A 21,984-nucleotide genomic window follows, 5' to 3' on the forward strand; every position below is an offset into this window, starting at 1 on the left:
ATACCCAACGAAAGATGTTCATAGAAGATCCGTAGAGATCCAATTCCCGTTGTGATGATATCGGGTAAGGGACTGACATTTATTCGCGCGCGAAGAATTCGTCGTATATGCGAACACACACACACTTCACACATTCACCCATAATGCCACACGCGAATTGTTTTAAGTTTGGAAACGCGCGCTGCACCAGCGTTTCGGTGAAACGTACACGCGCTTATTTACGACGTGGCCGTCACATAATACGATGTCTACCGTAGATATACAACACATGCTGCGAATAGGCTATGGTGCCTGGACGCGTATGCTGTATAGGTACGCGCGCTGTATAAATAACAATCTCTGGAACGCGTCCGGCGCGCGCGCGACCGCAGGAGTGCGAGACGAAAAAAAAAAAAAACAAAAAACAAGAAAATAATACAAGACTAGGGGGAAAAAAGAAAACAAAAAAATCAAACGAATATAAATCCACGTTATCATTACGCGTACGGACATAATTAGACGTAAGCCATTACGCAAGCACACGTATAAATCGGTTTTCGGCGTCCGTCTATCGCCGTCCACGATCTTTCATTCATCCCACGACGACGACGACGACCGCACCACCGGCTCCCCACCTCTTCAGCATCCGATCCCGTGTCGCACGTACATTTTCTTGCCCACCCGTGCCTACATATCATACACGTACGCGTAGATTTCTGTACGTACACACCCGGCCAAGGACGTCGAGGTCACTCATTACCGTCGTCGCACGGATTCGGCGCGGAAAGCCTGGCAACACGTTGTCGTCGCGCGATGATCGTCACCCGCGATAAAACACTACACCGAGACGGGTTTCCTGTCCGAGGTCTGTGCGGCTGTGCGTGCGCGCGTGCGTGCGGTGTTATTGTCCTTACCGTAATAACGTTTTTCTAACATTGCCCGTCTGTTTCCATAATACTGCACTGCCATGCGAGATCGTTCTTATATAAATGTACAGTGACAATGATGTTTTCGTGTAATTATTATTGTTCTACGTCAATACCGTTAAACATCTGTTTAAACTAATATTCTCCTACAACAATTCGGTGGAGTACGATTGCGCGCGTTTTACCTTTTTGGGCATACGATTGCGCGGGGTGCCGGAATAACAAAGAACACGCTTTTGACTATTCAAAAGCGTACAATTGCGCGTGAAATTGGATGCGACGTTGCCAATTTATTATTAAAATTTAAAATAATTATTATTATTAAAAAAAATTAAAAAAAAAATTTGTTATTTGTCGTATATGTTGTTAGGTTAAATAGTACAAATAGTTACAAAAAATAACAGATACTTTATATTCACACTCAGTCTAATTCAATAAAAAAATTGTTGTAATAAAATAATATAAAATATTCGAATAGATATCGAAAAAAATTTAAATTTTAAAGCCCTGATACCTATTTCCAATTATGGCTAAATACTTAAATAAGTTTTCTGGTGTTTTATTTTTTAGATATTGATCGTATTGTTTACTCACAAATTCGATTATTTTTAGTTTTTCATTTGATTTTGGCTTGATTTTTCCTTTGGAAATGGTTGATAATTTAGTGACGGTTTCTGCCTGAGTTTCCATAAGCGTACTTATAACAACAGATGTCGGAGGATGAGCACTAGTAAACTGGGAGTTATATGTTCTATGGAAACTTTCAGCCCCGTTTTTAGTTCTGAAATGTATGAATATAGTAAACAATATTTTTTTTTGACTTATTAGTAAATATATATCTAGGATTTAGTGATGGCGTTTCAGCCCACAAAATAGGTGGAAATAAACAACCAGGTTCAACATACGTCTCTAAAACATAGTCAGAAAAAATTGTCCATCTGTAATATTTGGACACGTACTTATAAGCTTTACAAAAGCATCCTCCACGTCATCTGGAGCGATGAAAGAAAGTCCAAAAAATGATTTAAGCCATAATTTTAAATCGTTCTTTTGATCGCTGTATGCCATTCTTAGCTTTGTATTGCCATTAATCTGAAAATTGATTTTGATTAATTATTTCTAAAAATATTCATATTGATTCAACTTACTTTGCGCCACCAAGCTTGTCCTAAGTGAAAACGGCATGTTTTAATTTTGACATCAGGAAAAACTCCTTTTGTTGCTTGAATAGCACCAATTTCAAAATCAATGTGTAATATTTCAATTTTAAAAAGTAGTGATTGTTTTTCACATATATTAATTAAATATTTAAATTTTTTAAATTTATCCTTTAAAAAAAAAGTATACCAAAGGTACGTAAACACCGTTTTTATAGCCATGAATGGTGTATAATTGCAAAAAAAATTTTGGAGCATAGTCGAATGTTCCGTCCGAAAATATAACTGTGCAACTTGTCAAACATTGAAGATTCTCTTCAGTTGTTAAGCAAATAAAAGTGCAATCATTGGGTAAATGTATAAATTTTTTCCCTCTAAACATTAAAAAATCTTCATTTTGTAATTCGTTCAGTTGCGTAATGGCATTTTCTTAAGATGAAGGGTAAGGAGGAAAGTTTTTTCTTCGTTGAATATACATAGCCTTTCTAACTGATTTTATATCATTATATTCTAACTCGGTACTCACGCTATTTATAAGTTGACTACTAATTATTTTTATTGGCCGGGTAGCTATGGAACTTGTAGCTTTACGTTTACAGTTTTCCCTTAGAACTTGCCTTTCGATTTTTGAGTAGAATCTACAAGGTGGTTATGCTCACCAGCAATTTCTATCATTGTTTTATTGTCACTTGTCATTAAGACTGTACAAGTACACTGTTTTTTACAGCACCTCCATCTGTTATTTTCATCTGCCCGCTGTCTGATGTGTCGAAATTTGTGTTTCTTCACCACTAACAAATCACTCCCCCTTTCTGAACTTATTATCATATGAAAATTTTATTTTCCATTTAAAAAAATTAATTATAAATTGTTAACAACGCGAAAAATATACGTTGACAGCTAAAACAGGAACACGAACACAACTGACATTTCAGTAAATACGTATAGACATACAATGCGAGATCATAGTTTAGGTATATTTGTACATGTGAGGGAATTTACAATAAAGATAAAAGTATGATCTAAATAAAATTATCTACTTCTTAGTGATGGAAAGTTTGTCTGGTATCGGCGATATTAAGTAATAAGTAATGTACGGATCACCACAATCGGAATCTAATCGGATATTTACCATGCACCTATAATCTGTATATTTGGCAACGTTGCTTAGAAGCAAAAATAATTTAGCACGCGCAATCGTACACCTAAATAGGTACCGTTGATAAGGACCGCGCGCAATCGTATTGCAGCCACAACAATTATGTCTGGTGATCTTTATTCGAACCGTTCGCATTCCATCGGTAGTTACTTCAACCAATATGATTATCTTTCACATTTGAGGAATCCTCTCTTTGAAGAGGAAACATTATTCGGGCATGGTCGTCAAGATATTTAAACATTTAACGGCGAGTCGCGTCTTCAAAAACCATGGGCGATGGTCTTTATGGAAACATTTGAAAGCCATCGATCGTACCGACAAGTGGTCATTCACTTTGATCCGCATGTGCAAACACATTCGATCATCTCTTTAGGTTCGCGATAAACAAACGTCGTTTAAATGCGATGCGCTACGATCTGAATATTAATTGTCGTCTCGTTTCTGGAAAACTATGTTTACGTCGTCCGGCTACACTGCGCACGTTCGCCATGATGTTTATGTACATATCCGCCGGGGACGGTCTCTCCAGGGAAGCACTCAAGATCCATATCGATATCGTATTATACGAACACTTGACGTCTTCCGTCCAATGCTCGCGAAAACAAACAACGGTACGCACATGTCCTATAGAATCGCAGGTCGTATATTTCAATATTTGTACACCGTTAGAATGATTAAAATAATGCACCTCGTGCCGTAACGGCCACGAATAGAATATAAGGACAAAGGGTTTCGTGTACATAATACGTGTGTACATATACATGTATGCGTATAAGGGGTTTGCGATTGGGTTATCTCGATGATCGGGGCGAACCCTACTCACGGTGCAGTCGTGTTCGAGTGTCTCGCAAATTGAAATGACTGTATTTTCATTACGATGCGTACGAGTCGTGCCGGGACAACGCGAGCCGTAATCTAACCCCTTCGAGGACGTGTGGGTCGTTGTAAAAACGACGACATCGCGCATTGATAACGTAGCTCGTGGCCAAAAGACGATTCGTAGTCGCGCGTTTATCATCGCTACAGCGCGCGCGATCATGATACGCATTCGCATTGTTCGTCTTGAAATTCTCGAGGCCGTCCGGTGCGTGTGTCATCCATCGGCAGCGATCGTGAACCGATTTTTACGGATGTCCGTTTCCGAACCTAACCAAACGTGCCTAAATGTCGCCCGGAGAAATGTAAAAGCTGCCGCGTGCAACAGTTGCGCTAGAAAAGTGTTTGCCACCGATGATGCCACGGGTACGTTTACGCGCTGATAGTGCTCTACATGGTCCGGTCTAGAACGGTCCTAACATACAAAAACTATTGAATCGTCGGTTTGGTCCGGTTCAATAATTCATGCTATAATAATTCAGAGTAAAATAACCCGCAAGAGCTTCGCCCCAATACCCTCTTTCCATGCACAACTAAAACTTATTACTGTTAAAAATATAGATATGTTTAAATTGTGTTAAAAAAACACAAAATAAAATATATTTAAAAATAATCAATATTTTATTTTAATGACAAATATCTATTTGTATCAGCAAAGATATTCAAAATATCATCGCTTTATATATATATATATATATATATATATATATATATATATATATATATATTTTTTCGATATATAGTATTGAAAAATCGCTGAACCTATCTTGAACCAACGATGTCCTTAGCCAATTTGCACTGAAACTTCTTTCTCAAGTAGCCGACCTAATTGGTATTGTAAATAGTTTTTTATCATTCCTTATTTTACGAAATTTATAACAAAATTTCGATTTTGGGAGTACTATTAAAATATTTGGGGGGCTAAGCCCAAGCATGATACTGTACAGTGCCATAATGTGTATACGATGGAAATGATAAAAATTAGATGTACATGTATACGTCTAATATAAATATTTGCTATTGAAAATATTGAAATGCATTAAATGACAATAAAAACGTGTTTGCAATAAAATTATGTTAAATATCTATTAGATTTGTGCCCGTCCACATAAAACGGGGGGGGGGGGGGCACTAAAATTGCGTGTAACTTATTAATTTATTTTACGATATATATTATATAGGTATATATGTGACCGGAGACAGAAAGGATAACGACAAAAATACGACATGTCGTTTAATCACTACGTGTACATGTATACATACATACATACATACATATATACAATGGTGTTCCCCTTAGGGTATACAGTAAAACCTCTTTATAACGGAATCGCTTGGGACCAACAATTTTTCCATTTTAAAAAGTTTTCCGTCTTAAAAAAGTAAAAAAAAAAGTGTTTAAGAATGTATGTATGTGTACCTATGTGTTAAAAAAATTATATTTCAGGTAAATACCTCGTAAAACGTAAATTTATACAATAAGATATTATATATGACTTAATATTTAAATTTGTTTTGTGTATAATATTAAAAAAAATAAAAGTAATATTTGTACCTTTTTTATAATTAAGAAAAATAGTTTTTAATATTTGATTGTTTTTTGTGTTTAAGAGCAGCACGTTCAGTACATTATCGGGCTTTTGTAGTGAGTTCTAATAGATTTGAATTTGAAATGGTGGCTGAAAACTTTTGTAATTCTTCTAAGATTGTAGTTTTAAAATCTTTTATTTTTGGCTCATCGTTGGTCTCACTATTATCATTATAATCGTTTTTTACTTCTAAAAATCTTCTACATCAACATTGGCTATAACGCATTCCTCATTAATATTTTTCAAAGCATTTTCTGGTAAATCTATACCATTGGTATTGGTTCCATCATTTGAAAGAACTAGGTTTTACGAAAACAATTTTGCCGCATTCAGCCTTTACATTATCGCAAGCCAACGCTATCCAGTTGACAGCATCCAAAATACTTATCGATTTAGGGAACAGATGAGCTGAAGAACAATTATCCATCATGCATAATAACGATTGTAGCAAAAACTTACAATAGTAAGACTTGAACGTGTAAATCACTCCTTGATCCATTAGTTGGGTAATCGATGTGGTATTTGGGGGCAGCATAAACATTTTCGTATTAGATAGCTCGATCTTTGGGCGACATGCAGCATTATCTAAGAATATTAGGACGTTTCTATTCTGAGATCGCATATCTGCGTTAAAATAACGCAACCACTGCTCCATTATCTCTGTTGTCTTCCAGGCTTTTTTATTAAATTTCCATATGACAGGTAATGAAGAAATGCCCATGTTCTTAAAACACCGTAGTTTTTTAGGCTTGCCAATTACCAATGGCTTCCTAATTTCTTCAGCCATACTACCGCACATGAGCACTGTTATGCGATCCTTTGCTTTTTTCCCTTCAGAACAAGACTCACTTTTCAGTACTAGTGACTTAGTAGGAATACCTCTGAAAAGAAGACCCGTTTCGTCAGCATTGTACACGTCTTTTGCTTCATATCCAGCAATGAGTCTTGATAATTTTTGCTTCTACTCCACCACAATTTCTTGATTAACATCATTAGCCTCACCACTAACTTGTTTCCAAACAATGTCATGCCTCTTTATAAATTTTTCTAGCCAACTGTTCGAAGCCTTGAAATATTTGACATTCATTTTTTCAGCCAATTTCATAGCTTCTGTTTGTATAATTGGACCGGAAATTAGCAAATTTTTTGACCGAATGCTGACAAACCACTCATACAACTCTAGGGTCAATTTGTTCATATGAAGGAGTTTTCACTCTTTTACTCTTTCCCGAGTTTTTGCTATTCACCCATTCATCTATAATCTTTTCTTTATTTTTTATCGCGTCGTAAACTTGAGTTTTTCCACATTTAAATTTAGTAATAAGTTCCTTCGTACTTAGTTTTTGTGTCTCTTTCAACTCGATTAGTTTAACTTTATCGGACAAAGTCAGAGCTGTACGTAGCATATTAACGAAATAACAACGATAAAACAGAGGGTAAGCACTGCACGTTTACTAAATGATATGAACATTTCGACAGAAAAAAGACGACTGGGCAGTTCATATTAACAAAAATACATACATATCTAATTTTTAATAATAAACAAATTAGTATGACAATCATGAAACGATACCGTCGAATGATATCTCAGATATTGATAAAGTTTAGATTATCTAGTTACCAAACACATATATATATATATATATAAATATATTTTATACATATAGTTTATACTTATGTAAATGTAATTTATCTTTAAATAATTCTATTTTCCGTTTAACAGAGAGTATTTTTATTAATTGGATTACGAACATTTTCCGTTTCCGTTTTGTAGAGATTCCGTCTTAAAGAGGTCAATTTCATATATTATTTGAATCGGGACTATTGACATTTTCCGTTATAAGGAGGATTTCAGCTAACAGAGGGTACGTTATAAAGAGGTTTTACTGCACATACTACATATATACTATATGCTATCAACATTATTTTGAAAAATCACAAGTATATCACATATGTTCTCAAGTCTCAAGCATTTTGCGGAAAAGTAATAAATGTAATTACAGGTTTAGCTGTAGTTTTACAGGTTTTGATATTAGCATTATTTTGTAAAAGACATTCAGTTTTTTCCCTCTAACGATTAGTGCATTACTACGAAGTAATTATTTATGATACACTATGTACTTATGACGATATCGATTTACTTAAATAACTTTAATGTTTGTAAAAAAATAAAAATGTATTTTTAATATTAACAACCCTTTCCCACCACCACCACCACCACTGCCACCATCACCACCACCATCGCCGTTTAAATTATAATATTGTTCATATTCAGACACTCGTTGGCAGTGGCGTCGAATCCTATGCTCAGGTTCGTTTTTAAAACGAGGTCGTAGGTCAGAGGGGCCCATCTATGGTTTGCACTTTGCAATGTTCTAATCTCGCAATTATTCTCACGAGGAATGCCGGACAGAACCCGTACGGGTTATGGGTACGGGTAATGGAACGGAAACATTCAAATGTGAATCATTTAAATTAAAACACATAATAAAATATTTCGCGGAACGGTACGGTACGGTGTCTGATCAAGTATCTGAAATACATATGACACAAGATACATCATACCTTTAGTTCTTGTGTTATATTTTATAAATGTTTTTTTTATTTTTAGATAATTATTTAGGGAACTAAGAGATTATTTTATCATTTAAAAAATTTATAAATTCAAGTTTGTTACTTAACTCTGGTCTGGCTTAGATGAAAAAATGATAAAATATTCCTCTGACTATTCAACTGAATGAGGTTCAAAGTTTACATGAACCTAATTTTACTTGCTTTTTTTCTGACGGAGCTTACAGTAACAAAAAGATACTTGTGGCGGAGTTTATATGCGTCCTATTTATTTTGGGGCCCCAAACGGTAAAATTATCAGAAACGTTTGAGGATTAAGGGCCTCATCGTTTTGATTCGCACACGGGCCTTGAGTGGTCTAGTTACGGCACTGATTACAATAATATAATAGTTGATAAAAATATGTCGGAGAGATTAAATATATTTAAATATACAATTAAAAATGTTGTTCGGATTTACAGATAATACAAGTTTAGAATTAAAAATAATTGTTGTTCGTATGATAAGAATTTGAAAGTCGAGATGATGTAAGATTTTGGATGAGGTTGAAATGGCTGTATTCTCCCTTGCACGAATTTTTTAAATATATAGCCACGAAAAAAATGTTTAGAACTGTTTAAAATTTTTATATTGAAAGTTCAAACATGCTGATCAATGAATCTAATGTATTACTCATCTGCAAAGTTTCTAGTAAATCTTTTTAAGAATTAGGTTCCATTTTCCAACCTTGCATGCTAAACGACCGTTAAGACACATCTCGATTCAATTTGGTTTTCATTGGAAATCAACGTTAGTATTCTTTCGTAAGCTATTCTCTATTTACTGACAACTAAACAGTATCGATTTGCTTCAATTGTTGTCGTTTACAATGTCTTCTATTTATTGCTCAGTAATATGCTATGTTCTGTTATTGCTGCCGTAAGTTTTGTTGCATAGTTGTGCATTATATGATTTCGGCATTCTATTTTTTTATGTGAAAATTGGGACCATACGGCTGAATTTCATTCAAACGTTTTGTCACACTACTGTCCCCGTCACCTGTTACATTTCAAATGCTATAATTTTTATTTTGACCGGGTAATTAATTACATTTTTTTACCTATAAAACAATTATAATTTAATCCGTGCATTTCCTTGATTTTCGTAAATCCTTCAAGCACACCATCCGCCTCTATACATGTTGAGGACTCTTTTCAATTGAGAAAACATTGATGGTCAGATGCGACTTCTTGATTGTTTTTCGATTTTTGGCAAATACAGCAATATTTATTGCGTATTCCAACAAAAAGCACTTTTTTCGTTTTAAAACCAATTATTGTAGCTTATATGAATTTATTTCAATGAATTTATACAAGTGTAGTGGCCTCTTAACACCGAATTACATCTTCCCAAGAATATATTCCATAGAACTAGATCATTTTTATTAAGATATTTTTCTATTTCTGTTATTATTTCATAGATATTTTAGTTGAATTTGTATTTTCTTTAAGAGGACGCTACACCCGCATTCGTTTTGTCTCCTTCTGACATACGTACAACATATAAAATGTTCATTTAGTAGGTCAAATGTAGTGATGTTAGCTTTAGTATTAGAGAAAACTGACCTGTAGTCAAACTTTAAGTGAATCTGTGTTTTGTTGTTCGGTTTTTCCAATATTTTAATTTTAAAGTGTGTTAAAAGTATGTAAGATATTAAATTAAAATAACCTATGATTTGCTTCAAAAATAAAATCATCAGAAAGACCGATCAACAAAAAACAGATAATGTTCTTCCCTTAAAGTTTGATTATGGGTCAGTTAACTCTAATATTTACGCAAACATGTTGTACGTATGTCAGACGGATACAACACATGCGAATATGGAGTCATCTTAAAAAAAATACAAATAAAACTAAAATACCGATAAAATAGTAACAAAAATAATGAAATATCTTAATAAAAATGGTACAGTTCTTTGGAATATATTCTTAGGAAAATGTTATTCAGTGTTAACATCTATATTATCTCATCTTAGTATACTTATCTCAGTGACGCTCAGTTATTTTCATAGCTGCATTAATTAACGCTATTTTTACTTCTGCGTTTTTCAGTATTTCAAACTGTTTCGTTTCATGTTCAATTCTCAACATTTCAATTTCATACATTTTGTTTGGGTTATGCAATTCGTTCAATAATGCCAAAACTATTTTTGTTGCACCAACGGTAAGCACAATACTCAATAGCCAATTCATGTTTTGTTGCGGTGTAATTTTCTGAAAATTTTCAAAATGTTTGTAAAGAAAAATATGAAGTGCTATATAAATAATTTACGGATTCGAAAATATCAAATTGGTTCCTATGTGAAAAAAAATATTCAAACATCTGTTTTTTGCTTGTTGCAAGTGGCCAACCATTTACTGTGATTTTAATATAAGATTTTGTTAATTATTTTTACTATCATTCGATTAGCAAATATTGTTCAACGAAACGTCGAGTTGTTCAATAATACATTGCGGTGATTAATAAAGCATTATAAATCATACATTTATAACCAGTGGTGCTCCCTTAAATGTTGTTTACGCAGACGAATGTCTGAATATAGACATTTTTATGATTTAGACGTAATGTTTGGGCAATCGAAATTATATTGTGAATGTTCATTATAGGTTGCACGTCAACTATTAATCCACTTGGAATTTTTGCAACCATTATCTTAACAAAATCAACTATTTAAAAAAATACACCTGGTTTACCGATTACACTAATACATGCTACCTTACACTATAGCATCGTTAATCGATTCACATTGTTACTTTGTCACTCTCATTGGACTATCGATTAGGTTATTTGTTAACTTGTGTACGTATTGTATTGTCTTTCGGTATTGTTTTTGCTTACTCAATGTGCACATATGTATACGTGAGCAGTTATGATGAATAGGGCGAAAAATCGTTAAGAAACAAAGAAAGAAAAATATACGATTGAAAAGCTCAAGAGGTAAAACGACGAAAAAACAATATAACTACATATTTATTCATTGTTTTATTATTTAATACACAGTGCTGTTATAGCGTGTACCAGTAGCGTACGTAGCCAGGTTTTTTTTATGGGGGATTGATTGAAATATTAATATTATTATTTATATTGTAGGAATCCTACTTGAAGGGTACCGTCGAAATATTACGCTTTCGTCGTATCGATAACGTTTTGCTTTGTAGTATGTACTATGGCTACATTTAGGTATCGTTTTCAAAATAACTGGTGATAAGCATAATATAGACTTATAATTTGTTAATATAAAATGTCAATGTGTCTCACGGTATTAAGATGATAATTGAAAATCACGGGGTCCTTTAACAAGCGCAGGGCCCTGGACAAATATCCCATTTGTCCTCTCCTAGCGCCGGCACGGCGGACCACGTATTTACGCACTCGCGTTCATATAACGCATATAGTCGAATACGTGTGTACTTGTGTTGCACGTCAACGTTTGATGATGTCCACGGCGTCACCCTATGGAATTTTTCTAAAAAACTCTAAAAAATCGATTTTTCTGCGATCACTGTTTGACCAGTAACGTTGACGATGATTTCGTATACATTTCTATCCTCGTGCTGCACGCATACCATTTAAATATGTTTTTTTTCTTTAAAAATCGACTAAACAACTTACCGGTCGGATCAATCTCAATCCTAACGATCGATTTATTCAAACAATGTATATTGATTCAACGGTATATTTTTGTTTCAATTGTACGGGTGATACACGAATATTTTACACTCGATCTAATACGAGTAATTCGGCTAGTACAATGTGTATGCACTAGTGCTCTGCGTGGTCCGGTCTTAATCATTCTGGTTCAATAATTTTTAGTAATAATTCGGTCCAGTCCTCAGATCAAATGCATTATTTTCAGTTCTCAGATCAAATGCATTATTTTCAGTCCTCAGATCAAATGCATTATTTTCAGTCCGATCTGGTTTCAAAAAAAAAAAAAAATGAAAATCAGTCTGGTTCGGTCTCAGTCCGATCCCAATCATAGATCTTCAAATCTAAATATTGTTATGTAAACAAAAAATAAAACGAAAAAACACCTACAAATTAAGGTATATATTTATTTATAAAGTCAAGTAGTCCAGTCCAGTGTAATACTAAACGCATCATATAGTATGGTCTGGGCTTATACAGACTGAACCTTACGGACCGGTCCATAAACGGTCCAAAATGTTTTAAGATCGGACCGACGGTCCGGTCCACGGTCTACTTTATTAAATGTTAATCAATTACTGGTCCGGTCCAGTCTAAAAATAACATGAAGCAGTCAGTTTGGTCCAATTTTGGTCTATGAAGTGTGGTCCGGTCCGACTTCGGTCCCCTGGTAAAATTTAAAGTCCGATCTGGTCCTTAAAATAACGGACTGTGCAGAGCACCACGCGCTGAGCATCGCACACGGTTCGCTTTCGAATGGGTACCGTCGTCGCGACCGTTTTTCAAGTTGATGGACGTGCGCGCGTGTAATTATTGCCATTCACGATCGCGGTATTCTCCGACGATCTGGAAACCAAACAATGAGTCCAACCGCGTTCGTACGGAACGCGATCTCACAGCCCCGAGAACGGAACCATGGGGCGCGACTAGAGCCCAAATATTGGGGGTGCTGAGATTGCTGAAAATAAAATAAAACGGTACTTAATTGCGATTACTATAGATCATTTAGATCTAAAAAAGAAAACATGAGCACTACATTTTAACTCGGGGTTGCTAAAAACCCTATTGCACCCCCCTAGTTGCGCCTATGCGCGGGACGCCGAATTACGTTTTCGGAACACCTACATACATGTATATGTATCAGTACAGTGCGCGTAGATCGCATCATAATCCTATCGGTGTTTTCGAGCGTTTTCCTCCGGCCGTCCGCATGACTAATCCGAAACACGTATATCAAAAACATGTTCCACGACAAACATGTTTTTCTTTCCCCCAGCCCCGGGCCCCGATCGGTTCATTATGTTATTATTATTATCCCCCCCCCCCGTCTCTCAGCCCGATTCCTTGTGTGTACGAGTGCACCGCCGGGGCCACGTGTTTGTCCAGGACGCGCGCGCGCACGAATATTGTGTACACTACTTGGATGGGAATTCCTGTTGCGGTGACGCGGCCCGCGTGATTCCTAACGCGTCCGATCAATCATCGCCGCGCGTCCCTTCTCTGAAAAAACACTTCACCGTCAAATTAAGCCTATTGTGTCTGCGCGTGCAGGCCACGCGGGCTTGAACGATGCACGGGCACTTCTCCTCGCCGTGTACCTACGCGAGAGACGGCCGAGGCGAACATACCGTACGTACGTTTAAAATCGTGATACGGCTACGATCATGTGTAAAACGGATGTCATGCAATGCGGTGTACATCGATGATGCAACCGGGAGTTGTTTTAAGGGGGGGGGGAGGTCCGAAAATGTAATTATTTTAAATTAGCTGGCAAATACAACTATTATCTTATTGTCTTATTAATATAAATATTTTAATTGTAATGTAAAATGCGATGGCACTTAATGGGCTGATAAACTGAGGAAGAAGAAAAATAATGTATAATTCAATCATAATTAAATGTATTAGGTATGTAAAAAATAATTGTAAAAGGTATGTACAAGTTTATAAATTGAAATCTAAGCAATGTCTTGTATAGCTTAAATGTTGTACTACTTCTTCAGGTGTTACACTGACTTCATAGTGGATATTGAGAGCAATTAAGTTTTAGAGCCAATGCCGACGTCATCGACGGCCGTTACGATGATCGATAAAAAATTGCAAATCAGTGTTTAATTAATATTGAATTGATTTCCTTGAACTGTTGCGGGTGTATAATAATCAAATGTATAACGAACGATCTAGTTTCAAAAGATATCGATTTGATAAAAGATAAAAAATGAAAATGATAAAAATCACCAGCCAATGTATGCAATCGATTGGGGTTTGACAAGCTAAACGTGGAGGTCAATGTATGTCACTACTCAGCATAAGGAGGAATAGGGAACTGTGGTTCAAATATTCGACGCAAGAGCCTGCGTTTTTCGATAAATGTAACCACCGTTTATTGAAAACGGGCGCCAAAGACGTGTCTCACATGGTTTAAAGGCCACTACTCTTAGGGGTGAGTTTGAAGGGCCGGGTTAATCCCACCCCGGTGCATTACTAGACTGAGTGTTGAGCGTTGCGCGAATGTATAGTCTTGGGGAAAAATAATGTATACTTCTGGATACGTCAGGGATCTCTCGAGTTCAAAGGTCGTCCGCTTATATTTTACCGTACAACATCGTACGCCATGTAATTGCACATGGAATCTATTTCGTATCTGCAGTTAATATCAAATTATTAGCGAACCGTACTGAATTGGTATCAATGCCATTATGTATTTCATGAGACGAACAAAAAAATCATACATATTTACGTAACACTAGCTAGTTTGCATCACGGTATCGTTTAAGGTATTATTTTTAAATTTGTTACTCGCACAAGATATGTGCACCGAAAGACAACGCGATGCCTGAGCACACGCGAGGTGCATCCGTTGTGCTCGGAAGACGAAATACGTTTATCACACGCTACGGACTCATTTATAAACCAATATTCTCTAACCAATCACTGTCGTTACGATAAGTCGACGTGGATCTTTTAGATTTCGAACGTTCGTAAACACCTCGGTAGAACATAGTTGTGCGATATCGGTTGTTGTGTCACACCGACTCCGCTATGGAAATACGCGTGTGTACGAAAAGCATCATACGGATTATAGTACGCGCGGAACAATAAACGGTGTACCTACTGATAAATAAATATTAATAAAACAATGAATCGAAAACGTTTATTTTTTATTCTTTAATCGCTCATATCATTCAATTATAATGTCTGATGATTAACATTTATGCCCGTTTCTTGTACATGTCCAAACGGTTTATATCATAAATGGTATATGAATATCGTTTTTTTTTTCTACATTTTCTTTGATATTGATTCAACTTTTACCGCGCTGGACGCGATGTTCATAATAAAACGCACACTTCATAGGAGCCGATCATCTGTCGAACCACGGTTTCCAATTCGTATCTAATAAATAAAAGTATACGAACGGATAGAATGTGTAAAATAACGCGATAAACAATATAACATTAATATAAATCAATACGGCTCATTAATATACTGAAACTAGAACACGGACGTAATGCATATACCTGTGTGTAAGCGGTAGGTATGTCCGGTTTTAATTGGCGGCGTATTCGCTTTCATTGTTGAGCTTGAGTGTGTGTGTTTGTGTGTGTGTGTGTGGTGTATGTGTATGAGTTTATACATGTGATTTTTTCCTCCCTGAACTTTAACATTCGGTCATCGGAAACGATTTCACCGCCAAGTCACAATTCACAAATAAAGAAGAATATACACACGAAAGAGAAAAAAATCGCAGCAGTCGCGAACCCCACAACCATCACTTGTACATGGTCAGCAGTGTCTTTCCGACGTGCAGGGTGACAGGACGAGTACTGGCGGAAAAAAAAAATAAGAATACGCATTTGATTATATTTAAACTACGTATATTATTGTTAGAAAATATAACTGTCATTGAACGCTGTACACAAATATATTATTGTATCACAAATTCTCGCACACGGTCAATAAAACATTGCCTATGCGAATCATCTTCGAAAAATTATACGTTTTCGGACACTTGATGTCGTAATGGTCGCAGCAACATTATCGCACCGTTATCGAGCTATAAGTCTGATTCGCCGGTGTCCGTATGTCCCGTTAAAAAGAGCGTTTTTCAAACCCGAAGTCGGTCGCGCACTTTACAACCGTTATAGCGTGCCGTGCGTTTTGTCTCCAGCGCGCGTAACTCGTTTTCCACATTAACCAGTCGTACTTTGGTTGGATATTACTCGTATTATTATTTAATTAAATCGAGATTTGCGATCATCGCGAGAGTCGCAAGATAATATTATTATTAGTACACCTGCATTTCCCGTCGGCCGCTGTCAATACCCAGTCACGGACGGGTGGTCGCGTCCATCCATCACACCGGTTTTTCGTTTTAATTACTGTACCTACGTTCCCGCGTACACCTGTGTATACAAGCGTATCCTTCTGAACGCACACGTAATAATATGATTGTAATGGGTACGCTTTTCGGTTTTGTTACTGCGTTTGCACTAAGCCCTGCGCGCGCGTTGTCTTTACAAACGTCGGCCTGCACGAGGCCATGTGACTTGTGTCCACGTAAAAGCCAAAAGAGCTATAACGTTATAGAAAAAAAAATTTAAAAGAACACCGTCGATTTTACTAAACAAATTTTCGACTGTGAATGCTCGATCCGTGCATAAACGTTACGTGTTCCAAGTCAAACTATTATTATTGCACCAGAACGCTGTCTGTACAAGATAATGATAATTTTCACGCCATGAACATTGTGACCGCACACATACATTGGATCAGCAAAACGATATATTGCAAGCGGAAGCCGTTGGCTCGTAACGGATTTATTGATTGTTGGTCAATTGTTGCTATACGTATTAAGTGTTCGACGATTGTTGTAGCTTTCATGTCTCAGTGTAACGCAAACGTTTGCCTGCTATTGTATACAAAAAGGATAAATATTTCAGGCTGTAACATTTCCTAAACGCATACCTAGAGATTTTTGTATGATTTGAAAATACGACGATCAAACGTATGGAAAGGGGTACTGTAACACCATGATTCGAGTTTCATTCGATCAAGATGAATAAATGTACTTTTGAAAATAGTTTGGACGCCGAATTCGAGCGCTGGAACAGGTATAATCGGTGAAGTGAAATGTAGCTACAGTGGAACCTCGATTATTCGTTAGTCTCGGGACCATAACTCCTTGATGGGTAATCGAAAATACGGTTAAACGAGAAACGAGATTTTTTTAACACGCATACACATTATTTATTATATTTTCAAAAATCACGACATGAATAATTCAATATTCTTTTAAGTTGACAATACGTTTAGGTACTACCCTTATATTCATATATTTGGTAATTATTTATTACCTATGTATTTACAACTATAAGATTCAAAGTTCGGTTAAACTTTTTTTTTTACTATACCACGTGCTTTTTCGGCTACCATACCTCTTTCCGCGCGAGTTGTAACGGTTTATCGGGAAACAACAATGAAGGGATAATACCTATTAAATAACCAGTGAGTTTAATTAGAAGGTAAAGAATAGTCGTAGTTCTTTTTACTATACTCTTTACTCAAACATACAATTATTAATATAGTAGATCGCGTGAGTGATTGTTTAATTATTTAATTTTTGTTATATTATTACATTTATTATTCCTATTTTAATTTAATTTATATGTATATGTGTGTATATTGTTATTGTGTTAATTACAAATCATGATGTGTGCAATAAAAAAAAAAAACATTGTTTTTGTAAAAAACGAAATCAATTTACGAGTATGTAGATATTTTAATAAATAAAAATTATCAAGTAAACAAACGAATACTGTATTATTCGTTGTAATATTTATATACATACAATTACAATAAAATATAGTATATAATGTCAATTATAAATTGATTGATTTATTATGATATAATTTACCAATTATAAGTTTCTAAACGAATTAAACTATAAAAATAATATTATGCTATATTATGATATTAGATTAATAATTATATTATATTATTATATTATGTTATACGCTCTGGTCGTATACAGTATATTCCAGGGTTGTACCTAGGAGATTTTGGATGTTAAAACCTCTCAGACATTTTAACGAATTTAAAAAAAAGTATCGCTCAATATTTTTATACGATTTAAGTTTAATATCACAAACATTTTCCAAGGATTATAAAAATAAATCTATTGTCGATCTAATCCAGTACAACAAAATTAATTACGACTAAAATGTTTATCTTATGAAATGAATACATTTGAAATTCGTGGTAATAAAAATATTGAATCCTTCCCGAAAAAAATGTCTTTAGGTAAAAACACGGGTACCCGTGTAGTTCATTACACGTGTGATAGCGACCACAAGAACGCACGAGTGTACATCATCATTCGGTTTCGCTGGTCTCGGCGATATAATCTGAATCGATGAGCTCCAACGCGCGGTGTTTTATCGCATTATTCATAATGAATATATATTATACGTGTTCGGGATTTTTTTTTCTCACTAAAATGTCCACATCGTGTTTACGATCTATAGGATAATTTATTACGTTGCAGAAATGGTTGTAAATAATCGTACCCGGATAGAGGATAGAGCGCGAGTAAGAGAGAATGAGAAAAGAGAGAGAAAACGTGAAAAAAAATTTATATCGAACAAATTTATTATCACACGGATACACGAGTGAGTAAATACGTTGCGGTGCACGAGATGGCTCAGGTATATCATTATGAATATATTCACAATCCGTACGCAGCCGATGCGTGCCCGTCGTACGCACACGGGTACATGTGTACGGATACGGATCGAAAGGGTTACGTAATAATGGGTGTGCATGTGATTTATACACTATTAATACGAGGTTCGTCCGTGTGAAACCCGCAAGAAATTACACACACGCGCGCGCGCCATTGATGATATGAACAAGTTAAAAATCGCGAGGCGTGAAGTTCGCGCGTGCGTTTAACGGTCCGTGAATTATTATGAGCGTATCGCGCAAACCCGGTGCGCGCGTGTTTTTTCCTTACAAAAAACGTATAATTCGTACGGTTTGAACTTGGAACTCAATGTTACGCTTTGATCGGCCCGCTTGCTTTCCCCGAACTGACACGCGCGCGTATGTAACCATTGAATCAATGCGCGGAATACGATCCGGTACACATTTGCATACGTCGGTGATTGATTGTACCACAAATCCACATGTTTAGCGTGGGCCCGTAGGAACCTATGTGCGATGAATCCGTGTTATCACACCGGCGATGCGTCACGAGTCCGGCGAATTCCGCAAAAGTCTGTACTGTCGACACGACTCACCAGAAAGCGCAAAACGTTTTCACGCGCAACAACGATACGACTCGTATAACATTGTATCGTACTCGAAGGACTCCGGAAAACGCGATCCGATCGAACCGGATATCGGATTTTCTGTCCTCGACCAGTTGGTTTCCAAGGGAGGGGGACGCCACGGTGTTGTAGTCGAGCGACCTTCGAAACGTTCGTTTTCGCAGGCCACCAGAAAGAAAAAAAACGAAAACGCGCGTAATCGTGACCGAATAAGTTAATCAAGTCTTGTACGGCAACGTTACGGATTAGGATTGCACAGGTCATTCATTCGGAGCCGATGTTCGAAAAGGCGCGTCGTAACGAAGTCGGCCGCAACGTACACCGGACGACGTTTTTATCTTTTCGGATTAACAACGTTTTTCGAAGGGATCGTACACACGTATACATAATATTATTGTTGTACGCGCACACACACGTCATTACTCGGCTAACCGTCCGCGTCCCTCCAGTCGTTATTACCATACGCATCATACACCGTATCCAGACCACCGAAAAATAACCATTTACAGGACCCAATGTAAACACACGTACACACACACGCACGCACGCACGGTCGTTTAGGTCGTTTTCGAAAAACGTCCTTGTTTGCTCGATTCTATTAACCGTGACCTGTTCTCACACGCATGCAGCTGGACCCTTTAGGCCCGTACCCTCCGAGCAGACGACTGCGGTCTCTACTCACGCGCGCGTGTGTGTGCGTAGACTTTTTAAATCCCTCGTTGCTAATAAATCACACGGTCCGCAAACATCGGTCCCCGTGCGAGCGGCTCTTTCTCTCGTTACACATTAATGATATTCTTCTTTCTCTGTAAACATTTTTAAATCGACTGTAACTCACGTTCGCGTACGTCGCCGAAACCCGATATTTATAGTCAACATACATACGCATATACGTAGCGCTTATGTGCGCGCGTTTATCATGTGTGCCGTCACGGACGCTTGTCGACCGGGGGGGATGATGGCGTAAGTGACGTCAAAATATTTGACTTCCCCCTCGCCCTCGAGCCTGAAACCGTCGGCGACCGCTCTTCGTCCGAATCCCGCGAGTAATGCGTATAGCGTGTAATAGATGTGTACACACAGCCCGCCGATGTCGTCATGAAAATCCACGAACCCGTTCGTCCCCCACACGTATGCACTCGTGTGTACGTGTACGGTTTGAGAGAGAGATCTCGTGGATCCGATCTGCGAAACGTGTCGTATGCTTTTCTGCGGCATCGAACGCTGTACATTTTGGAGGCAAGCGCACCCGTAGGATAAAAACCCACGCGGGGTAAGATTAAAATTCTGAGGGCCAAGACAACGTGTATCCAAAAATGGATGAGAATAAATTAAATACCATTGAAATCAGTACTCGGGAGAATTTAAAATTTTAAGGGATATGCAGTCATGTGTAAACCTTGTAAACTAATAAATACGTTTAAGATTATACATTTTTGATAATCTGAAAATATAATACATTTTACTAAATTCATAAATGGATCTCAATAAAATTATATTATAATTAATACGCGTGGTATTAAATTAACAATAGTTTTGAAACAAAAACTCCCGGCAGGGGAAATGACCCCTTTGGCTCCCCCTGCGGTACCGAACGCTGTAGTGGCGCAGTCAGAACGTTGGGAAACGTCGGACCAAAACGATTTCACGTGATCCTGAATGTATCCTGATGTACATCCCGCGTGCACATCACCCGGCAAATGCAACTAGGAAGCGCAAAGGTTTTTGGATTTTAATTAGGCTCGAGTCGAAAGGTACATTCGAGTTCTCTGTCATACTTCAAAAATATTTGTTCAAATTGCATGTATCGTGGTGACTGGCCAATCTTATCAGCTAAGTTTCGGCCAAAAATAGCAAACTCTTTTTCATACGCGTAGTTTATTTTTTATTTCTAATTATTAATCGAAAGAAAATTTACAATCTATACGACAAAAAAAAAAAAAAATACAATCATCAAAATTTGATATCAATGATTCAACTAATAGGAATAACATATTGAGTAAGCAACCTATTTTTATGCAGACATCCTTTTACTTCGATCACTGATTTTACGCGCGGTGAAGTGACATTCGGAAACCGTATTTGTAAATTTCAAATAATTATATACAGTACTCAGTGTCAATCATCCAACACCCTCAGTAATCCAACATATTTTAACCATAACTATAGTTATTATTGATTATTCATTTATGTGCGTGTTCTTGGACCAATTTTGTCGTAAACACGTGTTCTATAATTTCAGTGTTGGTATTTTTAATTTTGTACTTGAATAAAAGTGCAATGGAAATAAAATAATTTTAATTTTTAGCCGATTTCGGTTTTAACGTCTAGTTTTTTTTCTCGATAAACCGGCAGCAGTTCACACAGTCCTATCATACGTGTCGGATTATGCCAAGACTGTAATAATCTGTTGGACACTAATACGTAATGAGACCTGATTCGTGCGCGTATCACGATGATTTATAGTACGATGACAATACGACGCGTTTGCAATCAGTAACCGTGATGATGTTTGTATTGTGGTCAGGGCACCTACGCAATTCGGTATGCTTTGACGAGGCGGTGGAAAACGATTTAAATAATCCTGAACTGCAACGTTACGGTAAAATCATACTCTCGTCGAAATGTTTACGAATTGCACACGAGCTGCGATAATGATATCATCTTATCCGTGTGCTACTGCGTACCGATATTCAACTCCGAACGCCT

The 21,984-nt window shown here is 36.7% G+C and overlaps 1 protein-coding gene and 1 pseudogene across 1 annotated transcript; both read right to left on the minus strand.

Moving 5' to 3' along the window:
• Nucleotides 1–1,397: 1,397 nt before the first annotated feature.
• LOC112694165 lies at nucleotides 1,398–1,973 on the minus strand (annotated as a pseudogene).
• A 3,999-nt stretch (nucleotides 1,974–5,972) lies between these two features.
• LOC112694166 (tigger transposable element-derived protein 6-like) lies at nucleotides 5,973–7,092 on the minus strand. Its single transcript, XM_025569557.1, has 2 exons — nucleotides 6,862–7,092; nucleotides 5,973–6,647 (listed from the first exon to the last, which is right to left on the minus strand). The coding sequence occupies exons 1-2, from the start codon at nucleotides 7,090–7,092 to the stop codon at nucleotides 5,973–5,975; spliced, it is 906 nt and encodes a 301-aa protein (XP_025425342.1).
• Between the last annotated feature and the right edge of the window lie 14,892 nt (nucleotides 7,093–21,984).

This window comes from Sipha flava, unplaced genomic scaffold (genome assembly GCF_003268045.1).
Source record: "Sipha flava isolate LNK unplaced genomic scaffold, YSA_version1 124_pilon_pilon, whole genome shotgun sequence".
NCBI classification, from domain to species: domain Eukaryota; kingdom Metazoa; phylum Arthropoda; class Insecta; order Hemiptera; family Aphididae; genus Sipha; species Sipha flava.

What these genes read in the sequence shown, in the direction of transcription:
- LOC112694166 (XM_025569557.1), bottom strand. Translation starts at nt 7,092, where the DNA reads ATGCTACGTACAGCTCTGACTTTGTCCGATAAAGTTAAACTAATCGAG. An exon ending in AACAAATTGACCCTAGAGTT is followed by an intron (nt 6,648 to 6,861) that starts GTATGAGTGGTT and finishes GTGGTGGAGTAG; the next exon opens with AAGCAAAAATTATCAAGACT.